At 45.1% G+C, this 20,075-nt stretch overlaps 1 protein-coding gene across 4 annotated transcripts in view; it reads right to left on the reverse strand.

Moving 5' to 3' along the window:
• si:ch211-126j24.1 (phosphofurin acidic cluster sorting protein 2) overlaps window positions 1-20,075 on the reverse strand; it is a 104,245-nt gene that overhangs the window by 21,592 nt on the left and 62,578 nt on the right. For all 4 annotated transcript variants that reach the window (XM_064947054.1, XM_064947041.1, XM_064947047.1 and 1 more), the window contains exons 9-14: window positions 15,570-15,721; window positions 15,003-15,096; window positions 13,067-13,156; window positions 11,289-11,434; window positions 8,646-8,778; window positions 8,430-8,534 (exon numbers count right to left, since the gene is read on the reverse strand). In XM_064947054.1, coding sequence (XP_064803126.1) covers window positions 8,430-8,534; window positions 8,646-8,778; window positions 11,289-11,434; window positions 13,067-13,156; window positions 15,003-15,096; window positions 15,570-15,721 — 720 coding nt within the window. The remainder of the gene's footprint in view (window positions 1-8,429; window positions 8,535-8,645; window positions 8,779-11,288; window positions 11,435-13,066; window positions 13,157-15,002; window positions 15,097-15,569; window positions 15,722-20,075) is intronic.

The raw sequence follows: 20,075 nt of genomic DNA on the forward strand, positions 1-20,075 counted from the left end.
TTTGCAACTGCACATGGGGACAAAGATCGTACTTTTTGGAGAAATGTTCCCTGGTCGATGAAACAAAAATAGAACGGTTTGGCCATAATGACCATCGTTAATAAAATAATTGACCTAGGAACAGATATAGCCCTTGCTTCACTCCAGACCTGACTGCCCTTGACCAGCACAAACACATCCTGTGGCGTACTGCATTAGCATCGAATAGCACCCATGATATGCAACTTTTCAGGGAAGTTAGGAACCAATATCCACAGGCAGTTAGGAAAGCTAAGGGTAGCTTTTTCAAACAGAAATTCGCATCCTGTAGCACAAACTCAAAAACGTTCTGGGACACTAAAGTCCATGGAGAATAAGAGCACTTCCTCCCAGCTGCCCACTGCACTGAGGCTAGGAAACATTGTCATCACTGATAAATCAGCCATAATTGAGAATTTCAATAAGCATTTTTCTACAGCTGGCCATGCTTTCCACCTGGCTACCCCTACCCGGGTCAACTGCCCTACACCCCCAACAGAAACTCGCCCATGCCTCCCAAAGGACCCCTACAAATCAGCCGGGCTAGACAATCTGGACCCTCTCTTTCTAAAATGATCTGCCAAAATTGTTGCAACCCCTATTACTAGCCTGTTCAACCTCTCTTTTGTATCGCCTGAGATTCCCAAAGATTGGAAAGCTGCCGCAATCATCCCCCTCTTCAAAGGGGGATACACTCTAGACCCAAACTTCTACAGACCTATATCTATCCTACCATGCCTTTCTAAGGTCTTCGAAAGCCAAGTTAACAGATTACCAACCATTTCGAATCCCACAGTACCTTCTCCGCTATGCAATCTGGTTTCAGAGCTGTTCATAGGTGCACCTCAGCAATGCTCAAGGTCCTAAACGATGTCATAACCGCCATTGATAAGAGACATTACTGTGCAGATGTATTCATCGACCTGGCCAAGGCTTTCGACTCTTCTCGGCAAACTCAACAGCCTTGGTTTCTCAAATGACTGCCTCACCTGGTTCACCAACTACTTCTCTGATAGAGTTCAGTGTGTCAAATCGGAGGGCCTGTTGTCCGGACCTCTGGCAGTCTCTATGGGGGTGCCACAGAGGTAAATTCTTGGGCCGACTCTTCTCCGTATACATCAATGATGTCGCACTTGCTGCTGGTGATTCTCTGATCCACCTCTACAAAGATGACGCCATTCTGGCCCGTCTTTGGACACTGTGTTAATTCACCTCCAGACAAGCTTCAATACCATACCACAACTCTCCTTCCGTGGACTTCAACTGCTCTTAAATGCAAGTAAAACTAAATGCATGCTCTTCAACCGATCACTGCCCACAACCGCCCGCCCAACTAGCATCACTACTCTGGACGGTTCTGACTTAAAATATGTGGACAACTACAAATACCTAGGTGTCTGGCTAGACTGTAAACTCTCCTTCCAGACTCACATTATGCAACTCCAATCCAAAATTAAATCTAGAATCAGCTTCCTATTTCGCAATAAAGCATCCTTCACTCATGCTGCCAAGCTTACCCTCGTAAAACTGACCATCCTACCGATCCTCGACTTCGGCGATGTCATCTACAAAATAGCATCCAACACTCTATTCAACCAATTGGATGCAGTCTATCACAGTGCATTCCGCTTTGTCACTAAAGCCCCATATACTACCCACCACTTCGTCCGGGTACGCTCTCATTGGCTGGCCCTAGCTTCATATTAGTTTCCAAACCCACTGGCTCTAGGTCATCTACAAGTTTTTGCTAGGTAAACCCCCGCCTTATCTCAGCTCACTGGTCACCATAGCAGCACCCACCCATAGCACATGCTCTAGCAGGTACAGTGGGGCAACACAGACTTTTGTTGCTGGGCAACACGGACTTTCAACTCCCTCCAAAGATTTTCTATGGGGTTGAGATCTGGAGACTGGCTAGGCCACTCCAGGACCTTGAAATGCTTCTTATGTTTCCCGGGCGGTGTGTTTGGGATCATTGTCATGCTGAAAGACCCAGCCACGTTTCATCTTCAATGCCCTTGCTGACGGAAGGAGGTTTTCACTCAAAATCTCACGATACATGGCCCCATTCATTCTTTCCTTTACACAGATCAGTCGTCCTGGTCCCTTTGCAGAAAAACAGCCCCAAAGCTTGATGTTTCCACCCCCATGCTTCACAGTAGATATGGTGTTCTTTGGATGCAACTCAGAATTCTTTGTCCTCCAAACACGACGAGTTGAGTTTTTACCAAAAAGTTCTATTTTGGTTTCATCTGACTATATGACATTCTCCCAATCTTCTTCTGGATCATCTAAATGCTCTCTAGCCTGGACATGTACTGGCTTAAGCAGGGGGACACATCTGGCACTGCAGGATTTGAGTCCCTGGCTGCGTAGTGTGTTACTGATGGTAGGCTTTGTTACTTTGGTTCCAGCTCTCTGCAGGTCATTCACTAGGTCCCCCCCGTGTGGTTCTGGGATTTTTGCTCAGCATTCTTGTGATCATTTTGACCCCATGGGGTGACATCTTGCGTGGAGCCCCAGATCGAGGGAGATTATCAGTGGTCTTGTATGTCTTCCATTTCCTAATAATTGCTCACACAGTTGATTTCTTCAATCCAAGCTGCTTACCTATTGCAGATTCAGTCTTCCCAGCCTGGTGCAGGTCTACAATTTTGTTTTTGGTGTCCTTTGACACCTCTTTGGTCTTGGCCATAGTGGGGTTTGGAGTGTGACTATTTGAGGTTGTGGACAGTTGTCTTTTATACTGATAACAAGTTCAAACAGGTGCCATTAATACAGGTAAAGAGTGGAGGACAGAGGAGACTCTTAAAGAAGAAGTTACAGGTCTGTGAGAGCCAGAAATCTTGCTTGTTTGTAGGTGACCAAATACTTATTTTCCACCATAATTTGCAAATAAATTCATTAAAAATCCTATAATGTGATTTTCTGGATTTTTTTTTCTCATTTTGTCTGTCATAGTTGAAGTGGTACCTGTGATGAAAATTACAGGCCTCTCTCATATTTTTAAGTGGGAGAACTTGCACAATTGGTGGCTGACTAAATACTTTTTTTGCCACACTGTATATCTCACTGGTCACCCCCAAAGCCAATTCCTCCTTTGGCCGCCTTTCCCTCCAGTTCTCTGCTGCCAATGACTGGAACCTACTGCAAAAATCACTGAAGTTGGAGACTCATTTCTCCCTCGCTAGCCTAAAGCACCAGCTGTCAGAGCATCTCAGAGATCACTGCACCTGTACATAGCCCAACTGTAAATAGCCCATCCAACTACCTCATCCCAATACTGTATTCATTTATTTATCTTGCTCCTTTGCACCCCAGTATCTCTACTTGTACATTCATCTTCTGCACATCTATCACTTCAGTGTTTAATTGGTATATTGTAATTACTTCGCCACCATAGCCTATTTATTGCCTTACCTCCCTTATCTTACCTCATTTGCACACACTGTATATAGACTTTTTGTTTTACCCCCTTATTCACTCCAATTTTCGTGGTATCCAATTGTTAGTAGCTATTGTCGTCTCATCGCTACAACTCCTGTACGAACTCGGGAGAGGCGAAGGTCGAGAGCCATGCGTCCTCCGAAACACAACCCAACCAAGTCGCACTGCTTTTTAACACAGCGCATATCCAACCCGGAAGCCAGCTGCACCAATGTGTCAGAGGAAACAAAGCCTGGGCTGGAACCCAGAGTCTCTGGTGGCACAGCTAGCACTGCGATGTAGTGCCTTAGACCACTGCGCCACCCGGGAGGCCCATATATAGACTTTTTCTACTGTATTATTGACTGTATGTTTGTTTATTCCATGAGTAACTCTGTGTTGTTGTGTGTCGAACTGCTTTGCTTTATCTTGGCCAGGTCGCAGTTGTAAATGAGAACTTGTTCTCAACTAGCCGACCTGGTTAATTAAAGGTGAAATAAATCAATAAAAATTGTTATGCTTGGAGGAAAAAGGGGGAGGCTTGAAAGCTGAAGAACACCATCCCAATCGTGAAGCACGGGGGTGGCAACATCATGCTGCTTTGCTGCAGGAGGAACTGGTGCACTTCACAAAATAGATGGCATCACGATGTAGGAAAATTGTGTTGATATATTGAAGCAACATCTCAAGACATCAGCCAGGAAGATAAAGCTTGATCGCAAATGGGTTTTCCAAATGGACAATGACCCCAAGCATACTTCCAAAGTTGTGGCAAAGGACAACAAAGGCAAGGTATTGGAGCAGTCATCACAAAGCCCTGACCTCAATCCCATAGAAAAAGTGTGTGCGAGCAAGCAGGCCTACAAACCTGACTCAGTTACACCAGCTCTGTCAGGAGGAATGGGCCAAAACTCACCCAACTTATTGTGGGAAGCTTGTGGAAGGCTGACCCAAGTTAAACAATGTAAAGGCAATGCTACCAAATACTAATAGAGTGTATGTAAACCTTTGACCAACTGGGAATGTGATGAAAGAAATAAAAGGTGAAATAAATCATTCTCTACTATTATTCTGACATTTCACATTCTTAAAATAAAGTGGTGATCCTAACTGACCTAAGACTGGACATTTTTGATGGTTCCGGGTTGGAGCGAGCGGTCGCATCTACACTTCGGTCCGCAGGTAGTATAACTTTTCATTACATTTCATTATAGTACAACGGTTTGATTTGTCTAATCTTAGCAATTTCTTCTTAGCTAGCTACATAGCCGTCTTTGTATCAAAGATAATTGCGTAATTATCGTATTTCGTCGTCCTAACGTAGTCTACACTGCTTTCTGCCCAGCAGCTAGCTAACGTCCACTAGCACAGCAGCTAGCTAACGTCCACTAGCACTGTAGAAACTATTACACTCAACGACTCGATTAGTGTAGTGTTAGCTAGCTACATAGTTGTCTTTGCTGTCTTCGTATCCAAGGTAATTGTGTAGTTTAGAGTGTGTAGACTTAGAGTGATTATCTTAATTTACCGAGGTTAGCTAGCCAGCTATTTGTCGTCCTTAACGTAGGAGTCACTGCTAGCTAGCTAGCCAACAGCTAGCCAACGTCTTCCGAATTGAACTTCAACAACCCGGTCAACATTCCGCCTCGCGCCACAGGTAGTATCACATTTTCATTTCACTTCATTACAGTACAACGGTTTGATTTGTTTGATCGTAGCTAGCTAGCTACATAGCCGTCTTTGTATCTAAGACAATTGTGTAGTCTGGAGCGATTTTCTAGGTTAGCTAGCCAGCTATTGTCGTTCTTTTAACGTAACGTTACGTAATCAACACTGCTAGCTAGCCAGCTAGCCCCCGAATAGCAGCACTGTAGAAACTATTACACTCGACGGAACGACTTGATTAGTGTAGTGTCAACAACGTAGCCACTGCCAGCTAGCCTACTCCAGCAGTACTGTATCATTTCAATCATTTTAGTCAATAAGATTCTTGCTACGTAAGCTTAACGTTCTGAACATTCGATAAGTGTAGTCCACTTGTCATTCCAATCTCCTTTGCATTAGCGTAGCCTCTTCTGTAGCCTGTCAACTATGTGTCTATCTATCCCTGTTCTCTCCTCTCTGCACAGACCATACAAACGCTCCACACCGCGTGGCCGCGGCCACCCTAATCTGGTGGTCCCAGCGCGCACGACCCACGTGGAGTTCCAGGTCTCCGGTAGCCTCTGGAACTGCCGATCTGCGGCCAACAAGGCAGAGTTCATCTCAGCCTATGCCTCCCTCCAGTCCCTCGAGTTCTTGGCACTGACGGAAACATGGATCACCACAGACAACACTGCTACTCCTACTGCTCTCTCTTCGTCCGCCCACGTGTTCTCGCACACCCCGAGAGCTTCTGGTCAGCGGGGTGTTGGCACCGGGATCCTCATCTCTCCCAAGTGGTCATTCTCTCTTTCTCCCCTTACCCATCTGTCTATCGCCTCCTTTGAATTCCATGCTGTCACAGTTACCAGCCCTTTCAAGCTTAACATCCTTATCATTTATCGCCCTCCAGGTTCCCTCGGAGAGTTCATCAATGAGCTTGATGCCTTGATAAGCTCCTTTCCTGAGGACGGCTCACCTCTCACAGTCCTGGGCGACTTTAACCTCCCCACGTCTACCTTTGACTCATTCCTCTCTGCCTCCTTCTTTCCACTCCTCTCCTCTTTTGACCTCACCCTCTCACCTTCCCCCCTACTCACAAGGCAGGCAATACGCTCGACCTCATCTTTACTAGATGCTGTTCTTCCACTAACCTCATTGCAACTCCCCTCCAAGTCTCCGACCACTACCTTGTATCCTTTTCCCTCTCGCTCTCATCCAACACTTCCCACACTGCCCCTACTCGGATGGTATCGCGCCGTCCCAACCTTCGCTCTCTCTCCCCTGCTACTCTCTCCTCTTCCATCCTATCATCTCTTCCCTCTGCTCATACCTTCTCCAACCTATCTCCTGATTCTGCCTCCTCAACCCTCCGCTCTTCCCTTTCTGCATCCTTTGACTCTCTATGTCCCCTATCCTCCAGGCCGGCTCGGTCCTCCCCTCCCGCTCCGTGGCTCGACGACTCATTGCGAGCTCACAGAACAGTGCTCCGGGCAGCCGAGCGGAAATGGAGGAAAACTCGCCTCCCTGCGGACCTGGCATCCTTTCACTCCCTCCTCTCTACATTTTCCTCCTCTGTCTCTGCTGCTAAAGCCACTTTCTTCCACTCTAAATTCCAAGCATCTGCCTCTAACCCTAGGAAGCTCTTTGCCACCTTCTCCTCCCTCCTGAATCCTCCTCCCCCTCCCCCCTCCTCCCTCTCTGCAGATGACTTCGTCAACCATTTTGAAAAGAAGGTCGACGACATCCGATCCTCGTTTGCTAAGTCAAACGACACCGCTGGTTCTGCTCACACTGCCCTACCCTGTGCTCTGACCTCTTTCTCCCCTCTCTCTCCAGATGAAATCTCGCTTCTTGTGACGGCCGGCCGCCCAACAACCTGCCCGCTTGACCCTATCCCCTCCTCTCTTCTCCAGACCATTTCCGGAGACCTTCTCCCTTACCTCACCTCGCTCATCAACTCATCCCTGACCGCTGGCTATGTCCCTTCCGTCTTCAAGAGAGCGAGAGTTGCACCCCTTCTGAAAAAACCTACACTCGATCCCTCCGATGTCAACAACTACAGACCAGTATCCCTTCTTTCTTTTCTCTCCAAAACTCTTGAACGTGCCGTCCTTGGCCAGCTCTCCCGCTATCTCTCTCAGAATGACCTTCTTGATCCAAATCAGTCAGGTTTCAAGACTAGTCATTCAACTGAGACTGCTCTTCTCTGTATCACGGAGGCGCTCCGCACTGCTAAAGCTAACTCTCTCTCCTCTGCTCTCATCCTTCTAGACCTATCGGCTGCCTTTGACACTGTGAACCATCAGATCCTCCTCTCCACCCTCTCCGAGTTGGGCATCTCCGGTGCGGCCCACGCTTGGATTGCGTCCTACCTGACAGGTCGCTCCTACCAGGTGGCGTGGCGAGAATCTGTCTCCTCGCCACGCGCTCTCACCACTGGTGTCCCCCAGGGCTCTGTTCTAGGCCCTCTCCTATTCTCGCTATACACCAAGTCACTTGGCTCTGTCATAACCTCACATGGTCTCTCCTATCATTGCTATGCAGACGACACACAATTAATCTTCTCCTTTCCCCTTCTGATGACCAGGTGGCGAATCGCATCTCTGCATGTCTGGCAGACATATCAGTGTGGATGACGGATCACCACCTCAAGCTGAACCTCGGCAAGACGGAGCTGCTCTTCCTCCCGGGGAAGGACTGCCCGTTCCATGATCTCGCCATCACGGTTGACAACTCCATTGTTTCCTCCTCCCAGAGCGCTAAGAACCTTGGCGTGATCCTGGACAACACCCTGTCGTTCTCAACTAACATCAAGGCGGTGGCCCGTTCCTGTAGGTTCATGCTCTACAACATCCGCAGAGTACGCCCCTGCCTCACACAGGAAGCGGCGCAGGTCCTAATCCAGGCACTTGTCATCTCCCGTCTGGATTACTGCAACTCGCTGTTGGCTGGGCTCCCTGCCTGTGCCATTAAACCCCTACAACTCATCCAGAACGCCGCAGCCCGTCTGGTGTTCAACCTTCCCAAGTTCTCTCACGTCACCCCGCTCCTCCGCTCTCTCCACTGGCTTCCAGTTGAAGCTCGCATCCGCTACAAGACCATGGTGCTTGCCTACGGAGCTGTGAGGGGAACGGCACCGCAGTACCTCCAGGCTCTGATCAGGCCCTACACCCAAACAAGGGCACTGCGTTCATCCACCTCTGGCCTGCTCTGTAATGACGATTTTGTTTAAAAAAAAGCGGATACCAACTGTTTTGAATGATATTATATGACCAGATAGTACCCTTGTTTTTACCACTTAATTAGTCACACTGACCAACACAAACACAAAAGTAGTCTACCTGGCCCTGCCAGTCTGTGGTGTTGATGAGGATGATGCTCTCGGGGAGCTGCTCGTCGGAGATAAGGATCTGGTTTAGCTGGTCATACACTGACTTCCTGGGGACCTGGCGGAGGAAGAGGCAGAAGTAAAAGAGATGGTCTATCTGTATACACATATGTAGATCTTGTACACGCACATTAGCTTACTTTACTATTGTGCACACACTCACACACACCTGGACAGCGATCCTGGATTCCGGGGATGTCTCGCTGTCGATGCTGCTGGTCCTGTCACTCTGGGCCTTGGAGTTCTGTCGGTCCTTCATGGATGTGCTCCTCGGACGCCTCTGCAGCTTGTTCTCTGTTTTACTGTGGACCACAAACAGGCACGGACACAATGAAGCACTGAGCCAGGTTGAGCCACTGCTGAGAAATCTTAATAAAAAAATGTTATTCACCAATACTAAATACTAAGTAGTAGATATGCCTACAGCAGAACCCCTCAGACAATCCTGGCCATCTAATACTTCTCTTTGACTCTCCCCAGCAAAAGCTTTTCAAGCTTTTGTTCTGGAAGCATTTTATGAGCACAAAATGGCTGCCACACATTATCTACAGTGGGGCCAAAACGTATTTAGTCAGCCACCAACTGTGCAAGTTCTCCCACTTAAAAAGATGAGAGGCCTGTAATTTTCATCGTAGGTACACTTCAACTATGACAGACAAAATGAGGGAAAAAAAAATCCAGAAAATCACATTGTAGGATTTTTAATGAATTTATTTGTAAATTATGGTGGAAAAGAAGTATTTGGTCAATAACAAAAGTTTATCTCAATACTTTGTTATATATCCTTTGTTGGCAATGCCAGAGGTCAAACGTTTTCTGTAAGTCTTCACAAGGTTTTCACACACTGTTGCTGGTATTTTGGCCCATTCCTCCATGCAGATCTCCTCTAGAGCAGTGATGTTTTGGGGCTGTTGCTGGGCAACACGGACTTTCAACTCCTTCCAAAGATTTTCTATGGGGTTGAGATCTGGAGACTGGCTAGGCCACTCCAGGACCTTGAAATGCTCCTTACGAAGCCACTCCTTCATTGCCCGGGCAGTGTGTTTGGAATCATTGTCATGCTGAAAGACCCAGCCACGTTTCATCTTCAATGCCCTTGCTGACGGAAGGAGGTTTTCACTCAAAATCTCACGATACATGGCCCCATTCATTCTTTCCTTTACAAGGATCAGTCGTCCTGGTCCCTTTTCAGAAAAACAGCCCCAAAGCATGATGTTTCCATCCCCATGCTTCACAGTAGGTATGGTGTTCTTTGGATGCAACTCAGCATTCTTTGTCCTCCAAACACGACGAGTTGAGTTTTTACCAAAAAGTTATATTTTGGTTTCATCTGACCATATGACATTCTCCCAATCTTCTTCTGGACCATCCAAATGCTTTCTAGCAAACTTCAGACGGGCCTGGACATGTACTGGCTTAAGCAGGGGGACACGTCTGGCACTGCAGGATTTGAGTCCCTGGCGGCGTAGTGTGTTACTGATGGTAGGCTTTGTTACTTTGGTCCCAGCTCTCTGCAGGTCATTCACTAGGTCCCCCCGTGTGGTTTTGGGATTTTTACTCACTGTTCTTGTGATCATTTTGACCCCACGGGGTGAGATCTTGCATGGAGCCCTAGATTGAGGGAGATTATCAGTGGTCTTGTATGTGGCTGGATCTTTCAGCATGACAATGATCCCAAACACACTGCCCGGGCAACAAAGGAGTGGCTTCATAAGAAGCATTTCAAGGTCCTGGAGTGGCCTAGCCAGTCTCCAGATCTCAACCCCATAGAAAATCTTTGGAGGGAGTTGAAAGTCCGTGTTGCCCAGCAACAGCCCCGAAACATCACTGCTCTAGAGGAGATCTGCATGGAGGAATGAGCCAAAATACCTTTAACAGTGTGTGAAAACCTTGTGAAGGCTTACATAAAATGTTTGACCTCTGTCATTGCCAACAAAAGGGTATATAACAATGTGAATGTATTGAAATAAACTTTTGTAGGTGACCGAATACTTATTTTCCACCATAATTTGCAAATAAATCCATTAAAAATCCAACAATGTGATTTTCTGGATTTTTTTTCTTCTCATTTTGTCTGTCAACGTTGAAGTGTACCTTTGATAAAAATTACAGACCTCTCTCATCTTTTTAAGTGGGAGAACTTGCACAATTGGTGGCTAACTAAATACTTTTTTGCCCCACTGTATGTGGTTGTTACAAGCCAGCTACACATTGAAATATCCTGGCACAATGGAGAAATGTACAACGACAAATGTGCAATGTCTGTACTAGGTAGATTGCTTATTCAATGGATCTGCCTTTGATTCATCAGATGAGTAGAGTCGGTGGAAGTTGTGCTAGGGGACGTCCTTCTGCCGATTAGTTTGTTTATAGATAGGTGTAGCGGGGGAAATCACTGTACTGCGCTGAACAACCAAGACACCAGGTGCTCAGTCAGAGAGGTAGACCTGATCTCACCCGCCCCCCTCCTCTCTCTCATTCCATCGATTTTATTTTGGGCATGTGTCTTATCCAATTCACGGCCTGGAGAGCTACTGGGTTTGCAGGCTTTGTTCCAGCCCAGCACTGCGACACTGGTTTCAAATAATTAACCAGTCACAATCAATCTGGATCACAGTTAGTGGTATCAGGTGTATTAGTGCTGGGTTGGAATAAAGTGAGCACACCCATCCTTGTTTAGTTATAGTGTAAGGGTTAATAAACGGTACTGTGTGTGAGACCGTGTGCGTGTGACTGTTTTTGTGTGTGTGTGCGTGAATGCATAAATGTCATACATGCATGCAAGTGAGCGGTTGTGCTTGTGGGTGGCTACCTCGGCGACATGAGTGTCTGGGACTCGGTCTTGCAGAGTTTGGCCACTGGGCCGGGCAGTTTGTCCGTGCTCAGGTCCCAGCTGATGGGAGTGGGGTTAGCCTCCCCTGACCCTGTGCCAGCCCTAGTCTCCTCATCCTCCGCGTCCTGTACATAATGGACATAATGGGAGAAATATAGTTCAAAATATATTTTCAATATATAGGGATGTACAGTACATACTAGGGTATTTCACTCATTCATTGGATTTCCATCCGCTGCACCGTGCTTCCGCTGGTTCATTTCTCTCCCTAGAGATTAATTAACACTCTACTTAACAATCCTTTTCCAGTTGGTTTTGTCAGTGGGAATTCACTGACACCAGAGACACAAGTCACGAAGGTTCACCCTGTGCGAGTTGAGAACACCTGTTTTACAGGTCAACTCAATTATCTGCATCCCACCCTATTTCATTTATAGTGCACTACTTTTGACCAGATCCCTATGGGCCCTGAATTAGTACACTACATTGGGAATATGGTGCCATTTGGAACACAGCCATGGAGATCATTGTTTTCTCAATTGGATCATGCCCAAGAGGTAGCAACCGCAACCAATACGTAAGATGATGAAATGCACACAGTACCTAGAAAACAGCTATTTCTGTGCAGGGTACCCATTGTCAATGCATTTCAATGTGCTGTCATGGTGACCGTGACAACATCACATAATGCCTGGCAGATGTCCACAAACACATTCACATGAAGCCCAGTGTGTGCATGTAAGTATCATGTGTTTGGCAACTGAACATCCCGTTCTTGGGCCCCAAACACAAGCCCCCTCAGAATCCGTCCCTCCCTCTCTCAAGAAATGCGTCGTCAGGTGCTCCTCGTTGCCGGGGTTCCCGGGGTGAACAAGTGCAGAGGAGGCAAAGGAGCACGAGAGGCAACGGTGAAGAATAACAAAACACTATGTAAAGCACTGCTCTTCTCAAGGCCCAATACACACGCTGACGCCCTCTCTACAGCCAGCTGGACCTGGGCCTCAGAGTGGTGTCGGTGTGTTTATACACAATGTATGTGTGTGTGTGCGTGCGTGCGTGCATGTATGCTTGTGTGTAATAATGGAGGTCTTTGTGGTAACAGTATAAATGTACTCTTGTTCGCATCAAAAATGGTCGAGTGGAAAAATAAACAGATGGGAGCTGATTTATGATCATGGACAAAATAGCAGCGCAGAGAGAGAGAGAGAGAAGAGAGAAACAAAATGTTTAAGAACCCGGGATTTATTTCCCCCATGTCTATCGTATTTCGTTCCGTTGACATTTTAGGAATGTTTACTGACAATTGCTGTTTCCATTAGGCCTGTCTTGAGTTTTTTGTATAAGTTTTTTATTACTTTCATAAAAAATGGGTTGATGGAAACAAGGTTAGTGAGAGAGAGAGAAGGGGTAAAAAAAGACAGGTAGAGAGAACGACAGACATCAAATGAGAGAACATGAGTGAGTTGAGGCAAGGAGACAGGCAAAAACAGAGACAGAGTGGAAAGAAAGAGAGAGGTACTAGAGACAGAGAGACCGGCCCAGCCATTGATAGAGAACAGAAAAGGACACAAAGCAAGAGAGAAAGAGCACAACATATGTTACGCCTACAGGGATCCTCCAGAGGTTGCCCGGTGTAGAATAAAGTTGTCCTTAGACACCGATCCTGGGTCAGTTTTCCCCCACTTATGGTTAAGGTCAGAATTGGGGTAAGGGAAGCTGATCCTAGAGCTGTACTTTGGGGCAGCTTGCCCACTCACCCCTGCAGGAGACTCCAATCCGGTGCTGTCATCTGTATACTTGGTCCCTATTTGGACTTTGGCCCTGTCCGGGGACAGCAGCTCTCCACCCTAAAAGGAGCAGAACACAGAACGCAGTTACCAAAACCGTCTGCTAGGAGACACCCTTGAGCATATCCTAATTCCATGTAAGAAATCACATGAACTCTATTCAGTGTGTTTCATATGTGCCTGCTGCCAGCGAAATAGGTGACTACTAACCCTTAGGTGGCTGGCTACCCCTTAGCTATCTACTTTTGTCATGACACAAGCTACATCAGATTTTCAGGAACACACTGCATTCATGACTTTTCTATCGGCAACATTCCAGAAGTTTGCTCACTTAAAGGTGTAATCCTTAATGGTGAACCGGTCACGCTCCTTTTGTGATATTACAACAACAAGGAAGTTACTGCAAACAACAAACACTGTTTTCTTCCCTATGACATCATTGCATGTGGGACAGAACAGCAGAATATTTACCAGGCTCCTCACCGCTTCATCAACGAAGCAAAAACTATAACAACGGCAGTGGGGCAGTGTTACCCCTACTGTGGATTCCATCTTCAACGTGCGCCAGGGTCCAACTCTGAAATGCCTTTACCGATACTTTCATAGCTGGTGTGTGCATATTTAATGAGACGATCAATGTTCTATTTTGTGGCCATGTTTGATTTGCTTGAATTAACGACAATTGCTCCTCAGTACAAATTATTTCTGCAGGCCTTAGGACACCGTGCACGCAGAATCGATCGGGCCTTACTCAATATCTGACCCTCACACTAAGTAATCACCCACACAGTTAAAGTGTCTGGTGCAGCAGTACACGGTACTACCATACATACAATTCAGAGAATATCCAAAAATGGCCATCTAAAATTCCTGGCATATGGATGCCACACATAATTGACTATTTAAAGGGTATAGCTACAAATTTATTAAATCTTACATGCCTGGCATGCCAAAAATAATTAACTATTTATAGGGAGAGTTCACCCAAGCTCCAAATGTACTTAATCTAAAATGCCTGGTATATATATACAGATGCCACTAATCATAACTATTTAAAGGGATAGTTCATCCTTTGAAATGCCTGGGGCTTCATTTATCAATCATGTGTAGCCACAAATCTGTGTGTAAACGATGCGTGTGATCATTTCCACACAAAATGTGAGATTTATCACAATGAACGTTTGCTTGAGAGTGTGTATATGTATGTACAGCCATGACCATGCGTATGCACAGTGATAAGTGGTGGAATAAGGGAACCGCTTGTCAAGCTTAGAATTGGAAAAATACACTGAGTGTACAAAACATTTAAAAAAGCATGCCATTCTGGTGCACATTAAAGTGCTATCCACCCTCGTGTTTTTGGTACGGCGTTGTACTGGCATTAAAGGGATGATTTTGCTCATATATGGTTAATTAGGGGTGTTTCGAAATGCAAATAGCTAAGGTCGTGCACAAGCACTGAGGCTCAGAACATTTGGTATTTATTAACAGTTATCGCCTATCGGTGTGTGTATGACGCTCGTAGAATTGTTTGATATTATACTTTTATTTTTCTTAATTGTTTCTATGCAATATTGATAAATGATTCCCCTGGCATATACACGGATGTCACAAATCACTCCTATTTAAAGGGATAGTTCATCCAAGCTACAAATGTTCCTCATCTTATTGATAGCTAAATAAAGAGGAAACCTGGAGATCTAAATAGATAATGGATCTGGATAGTCAGCAACCTACCCATGTTTGCATAGCTTTAGAGCATTTGAGCATTGTTGGGTCAAAAAAAAACTATGGGAGCGGTAGGACCTATGTTAGCATTAGCATGCTAATCCAAATTATATTAAAAAGCTAGTTCAGCAGAGACAAAAAAACAAAACAAAAACTGTGTGTGTGTGTGTGTACTTACGATGCTGGCCAGGTCCCTGGGCTGGCTCTTCTGACTGTGTAGACTCCCAATCTCAGTCTGGGAGCTCGAATGGGACATTCCCTCAAAGAAGGGCCTGGGTGACAACCACATAAAAAAACATATTTGAAACTTTCACAAAAAATACATACTTGAGAGACAATAACTGTGCTGAGGTGGGTAGTAGTGACACTAACTTGTGGACCCATTTAGGTAATGTTTTCATATTAGTCATTCAGCTGCAATTGTTTCTAACGTTTCTCCCCTGCAGCGACTTTCTGTTCTCTCACGTCGATTTCATGTACAGTAACAATGCACAAATAAACTCCCCTTAACACTGAGGGAAATATGCGTGGTCTTCACTTTGACTAGAGTGTTAGCATTATATGGGACCCTCTGAGTTTAGCTGTACTCACAACATTTGTGCGGTCATATTTGAGTGTAGGTGTACTGGCGACATGATATGGGGCCCTATTTGAGTTTGGGTTTAGCTGTCTGTATTTGGGACATTTTGTGTGGACTTACTTCAGTTAAGGTATACAATACTGCTAACATTTTGCAGAACCTTACTTGAGTTTGGGTTTGGGCGTGCTGAGGACACTCTCGTTGTCCTCCATCTCAGGGCCGCTGTCACTCTGGTTGTAAACCTCCAGACTATCATAGAGCAGGTCCAGATCCTCCTCCACCTCCTGGGTCTGGTCCACTGGGTCCGAGTCCAGAACCTAGCAACAACAAATGGACAGTGAAATAACCAGTCAGTTAGTCTATCAGTAAATCAAGCAATCAATCAATCAAATCAGTCAATCTCTCTCTCCATCCATCAACCAATAAAATAATTTCCAAAGAGCAAGTAATAGCACACTGGCAAGGAATAACTCCTCTGGCTGATGGAGTTGAAAGTTCAGAGTAGCATTGGTAACTCAGAAAATAGTTGTATACATACACCACCAGCTTATTAAATACACCACCCTGCTCACGGAAATGGTTTGCTCCTACAGACAGTGAGTCACGTGACCATGGCTTGCTATATAAAGCAGGCAGACAGGCATCCAGTTCAGTTACTGTTTGATTGAATGTTAGAGCGGGCAAAACAAGTGATCTAAGCGACTCTGAGCGTGGTATGATCTTCGGTGCCAGGCGTGCCGGTTCCAGTAACTCAGAAACGGCCCGGCCTCCTTGGCTTTTCACGCATGACAGTGTCTAGGGTTTACCGAAATTGAGACAAACAAATAGCATCCAGTCAGCGGCAGTCCTGTGGGCGAAAACAGCTCGTTGATGAGAGAGGTCGAAGGAGAATGGCAAGAATCGTGCAAGCTAAGAGGCGGGCCACAAACATGCAAATAACGGCGCAGTACAACAGTGGGGTGCAGAAAGGCATCTCGGAATGCACAACTTATCGGTCCTTGTCACTGATGGGCTTTTGCAGCAGACGACCAAACTGGGTTCTATCAGCTAAACACAAGAAGAAGCGGCTCCGAATGAGCACACGATCGCCAACACTGGACAATTGAGGAGCGGAAAAACATCACCTGATCTGATGAATCCCAGTTCCTGTTGCGTCCTGCTGATGGCAGTCAGGATTTGGCGTAAGCAGCATGAGTCCGTGGACCCATCCTGCCTAGTGTCAACGGTACAGGCTGGTGGCAGTGGTGTAATGGAGTGGGGAATGTTTTCCTAGCACATGTTAGGTCCCTTGAAACCAATTGAGCAACGTTTAACCTCTATACCTTGTAGAATCCATGCCACAAAGAATTCAGGATATTCTGGAGAAACGGGGGTCCGACCCAGTACTAGATAATAAACTGGCCACTGAGTTTATATATCTGGAGCTATACTGCTATTGTAACAACATGATGAATACATTTTCTCTACAATAAAAACATCCAATAGAAACACCTTGGAAACATGACAGGTCTCAAAGGAGGAAATTGGGATTTTTCCATATTTCCCTTTGGAGTTGACAAACAGCTGCTGTTATTTGGAAAACTGTAGTTAGACTTATGAAGCTATGCATACAAACACAAACACAAACACAGTTCTTTCAACTAGGAGAGTATTTATATTATTTGTCAATTAGTTCTGAAATGACTTGGAGCACATAACAAAATTGATTTATTTTAGAGGCACAAAAGATTTTAATTAATTTCCACAGGCCATACATTACCCGACTTGGTTGTCTCTGGGCCTTTTATGAATCATTAACGACCGAGATGAGACCAATTAAAAATATCGAAACATCAATTAAAAACTCACCGCTAAGCGATAATAAATCAGCGTTCTGCTGTATATCTTGACATTTTTTGTTGTTGCAGGAAAATATTTTATTTCCCCTCATATTCTCACTAGTTGAATTATCTACATTTATTTTGACTCAAATAGTTTGTGATTGGCTTTTGCAAACTATCCCAATGTCTGGATTGGTGCGGTAATAAACTAGTGCTGCAAATCAAGGGTTCCCACATCTCTGCTACTCTCATCAATTCCAAGTGAAGTGACACTCAATGAGTCATTTATGAGTATGTAATTATGATTCAATCTATTGGCAGGTGCTGAAGCACAACTTTGGGTTAGGGAAGATGAACAATGTGAACCACCGGCTGTCATGGACAATACTTTTTCAACCGTTTTCAATCATTTATTTCGTCCGACGACAGGATGCATGACAAAGCTGTGACCGGGGTCAACCAATTGGTCCCTAGAATGTCCTGTCAGTAAAATAAATGTGTTGATCTAATACTGCACATAATGAACCCAGCCAGCCCTGTACACATTGAACCATGGTGTGTGTCCCAAATGGCACTCTATTCCCTACATGGTGAGAAATGGGCCCTGGTCAAAGTAGTGCACTATATATGGAATAAGGGGCAATTTAGGAGTTTTCTTTCCTATTTAGGTCACTTCCTGTTTGAAGGAGAGGTAATATTGTTAAGGACTAAAGGACAGTGGCGCTCTCAGGACGAGACTGGTAGACAGCGAGTGAGGTTAGGTTAGAGACTACAGTGGTATTTGGTATTTTATTAGGATACCCATTAGCTGTTGCAAAAGTAGCAGCTACTCTTCCTGGAGTCCACACAAAACATGAAACATAATACAGAATGACATAACACAGAACATCAATAGACAAGAACAGCTCAAGGACAGACCTACATACATAAAAAGAAGGCACACATAGTTTGTGTGTATGCATTGATATGTAGGCTATCTAGGTCAAATAGGGGAGCGGCGTTTATTTGAGCAATATGAGATGGAAGGAAGTTCCATGCAATAAGGGCTCTATATAATACTGTACACTTTATTGAATTTGTTCTGGATTTGGGGACTGTAAAAAGACCCCTGGTGGCATGTCTGGTGGGGAAGGTGTGTGTGTGTCAGAGCTGTGTGTAAGTTGACTATGCAAACAATTTGGGATTTTCAAAACATTAATGTTTCGTATAAAAAGAAGAAGTGATGCAGTCAGTCTCACCTCAACTCTTAGCCAAGAGAGACTGGCAGCATAGTATTTATATCTGATTACAATTAAGAGCCAAATGTGCTGCTCTGTTCTGGGCCAGTTGCAGCTTAACTAGGTCTTTCCTTGCAGCACTGAACCACACGACTGGACAATAATCAAGATTAGACAAAACTAGCGCATGCAGAACTTATTTTTGGAGTGTGGTGTCAAAAAAGCAGAGCATCTCTTTATTACGGCTAGACCTCTCCCCATCTTTACAACCATTGTAAACTGTCATGGTAAAAACATATAGATTCAATCTAAGGTAACGGCAAGTAATTTAGTCTCAACTTGTTCAACAGCCACACCATTCATTACCAGTTTATTACTGGCCACCCATTCCAAAACAGACTGCAACTGTATCACCGCCTGGTACGGCAACTGCTCCGCCCACAACCATAAGGCTCTCCAGAGGGTAGTGAGGTCTGCACAACGCATCACCGGGGGAAAACTACCTGCCCTCCAGGACACCTACACCACCCGATATTACAGGAAGGCCATAAAGATCATCAAGGACAACACCCACCCGAGCCACTGCCTGTTCACCCCGCTATCATCCAGAAGGCGAGGTCAGTACAGGTGCATCAAAGCTGGGACCCGAGAGACTGAAAAACAGCTTCTATCTCAAGGCCATCAGACTGTTAAACAGCAACCACTAACATTGAGTGGCTGCTGCCAACACACTGACTCAACTCCAGCTACTTTAATAATGGGAATTGATGGGAAATGATGTAAAATATAACACTAGCCACTTTAAACAATGCTACCTAATATAATGTTTACATACCCTACATTATTCATCTCATATGTATACGTATATACTGTACTCTATATCATCTACTGCATCCTTATGTAATACATGTATCACTAGCCACTTTAACTATGCCACTTTGTTTACATACTCATCTCATATGTACAGTGCCTTGCTAAAGTATTCGGCCCCCTTGAACTTTGCTACCTTTTGCCACATTTCAGGCTTCAAACAAAGATATAAAATTGTATTTTTTTGTGAAGAATCAACAACAACATCAATCAACAACAATCATGAAGTGGAACGACATTTATTGGATATTTCAAACTGTTTTAACAAATCAAAAACTGAAAAATTGGGCGTGCAAAATTATTCAGCCCCCTTAAGTTAATACTTTGTAGCGCCACCTTTTGCTGCGATTACAGCTGTAAGTCGCTTGGGGTATGTCTCTATCAGTTTTGCACATAGAGAGACTGAAATTTTTTCCCATTCCTCCTTGCAAAACAGCTCGAGCTCAGTGAGGTTGGATGGAGAGCATTTGTGAACAGCAGTTTTCAGTTCTTTCCACAGATTCTCGATTGGATTCAGGTCTGGACTTTGACTTGGCCATTCTAACACCTGGATGTGTTTATTTTTGAACCATTCCATTGTAGATTTTGCTATATGTTTTGGATCATTGTATTGTTGGAAGACAAATCTCCGTCCCAGTCTCAGGTCTTTTGCAGACTCCATCATTCTCCACCATTCTTCCAGAATGGTCCTGTATTTGGCTCCATCCATCTTCCCATCAATTTTAACCATCTTCCCTGTCCCTGCTGAAGACAAGCAGGCCCAA

The sequence above is a fragment of the Oncorhynchus masou genome, chromosome 4, assembly GCF_036934945.1.
Source record: "Oncorhynchus masou masou isolate Uvic2021 chromosome 4, UVic_Omas_1.1, whole genome shotgun sequence".
Taxonomy (NCBI): domain Eukaryota; kingdom Metazoa; phylum Chordata; class Actinopteri; order Salmoniformes; family Salmonidae; genus Oncorhynchus; species Oncorhynchus masou.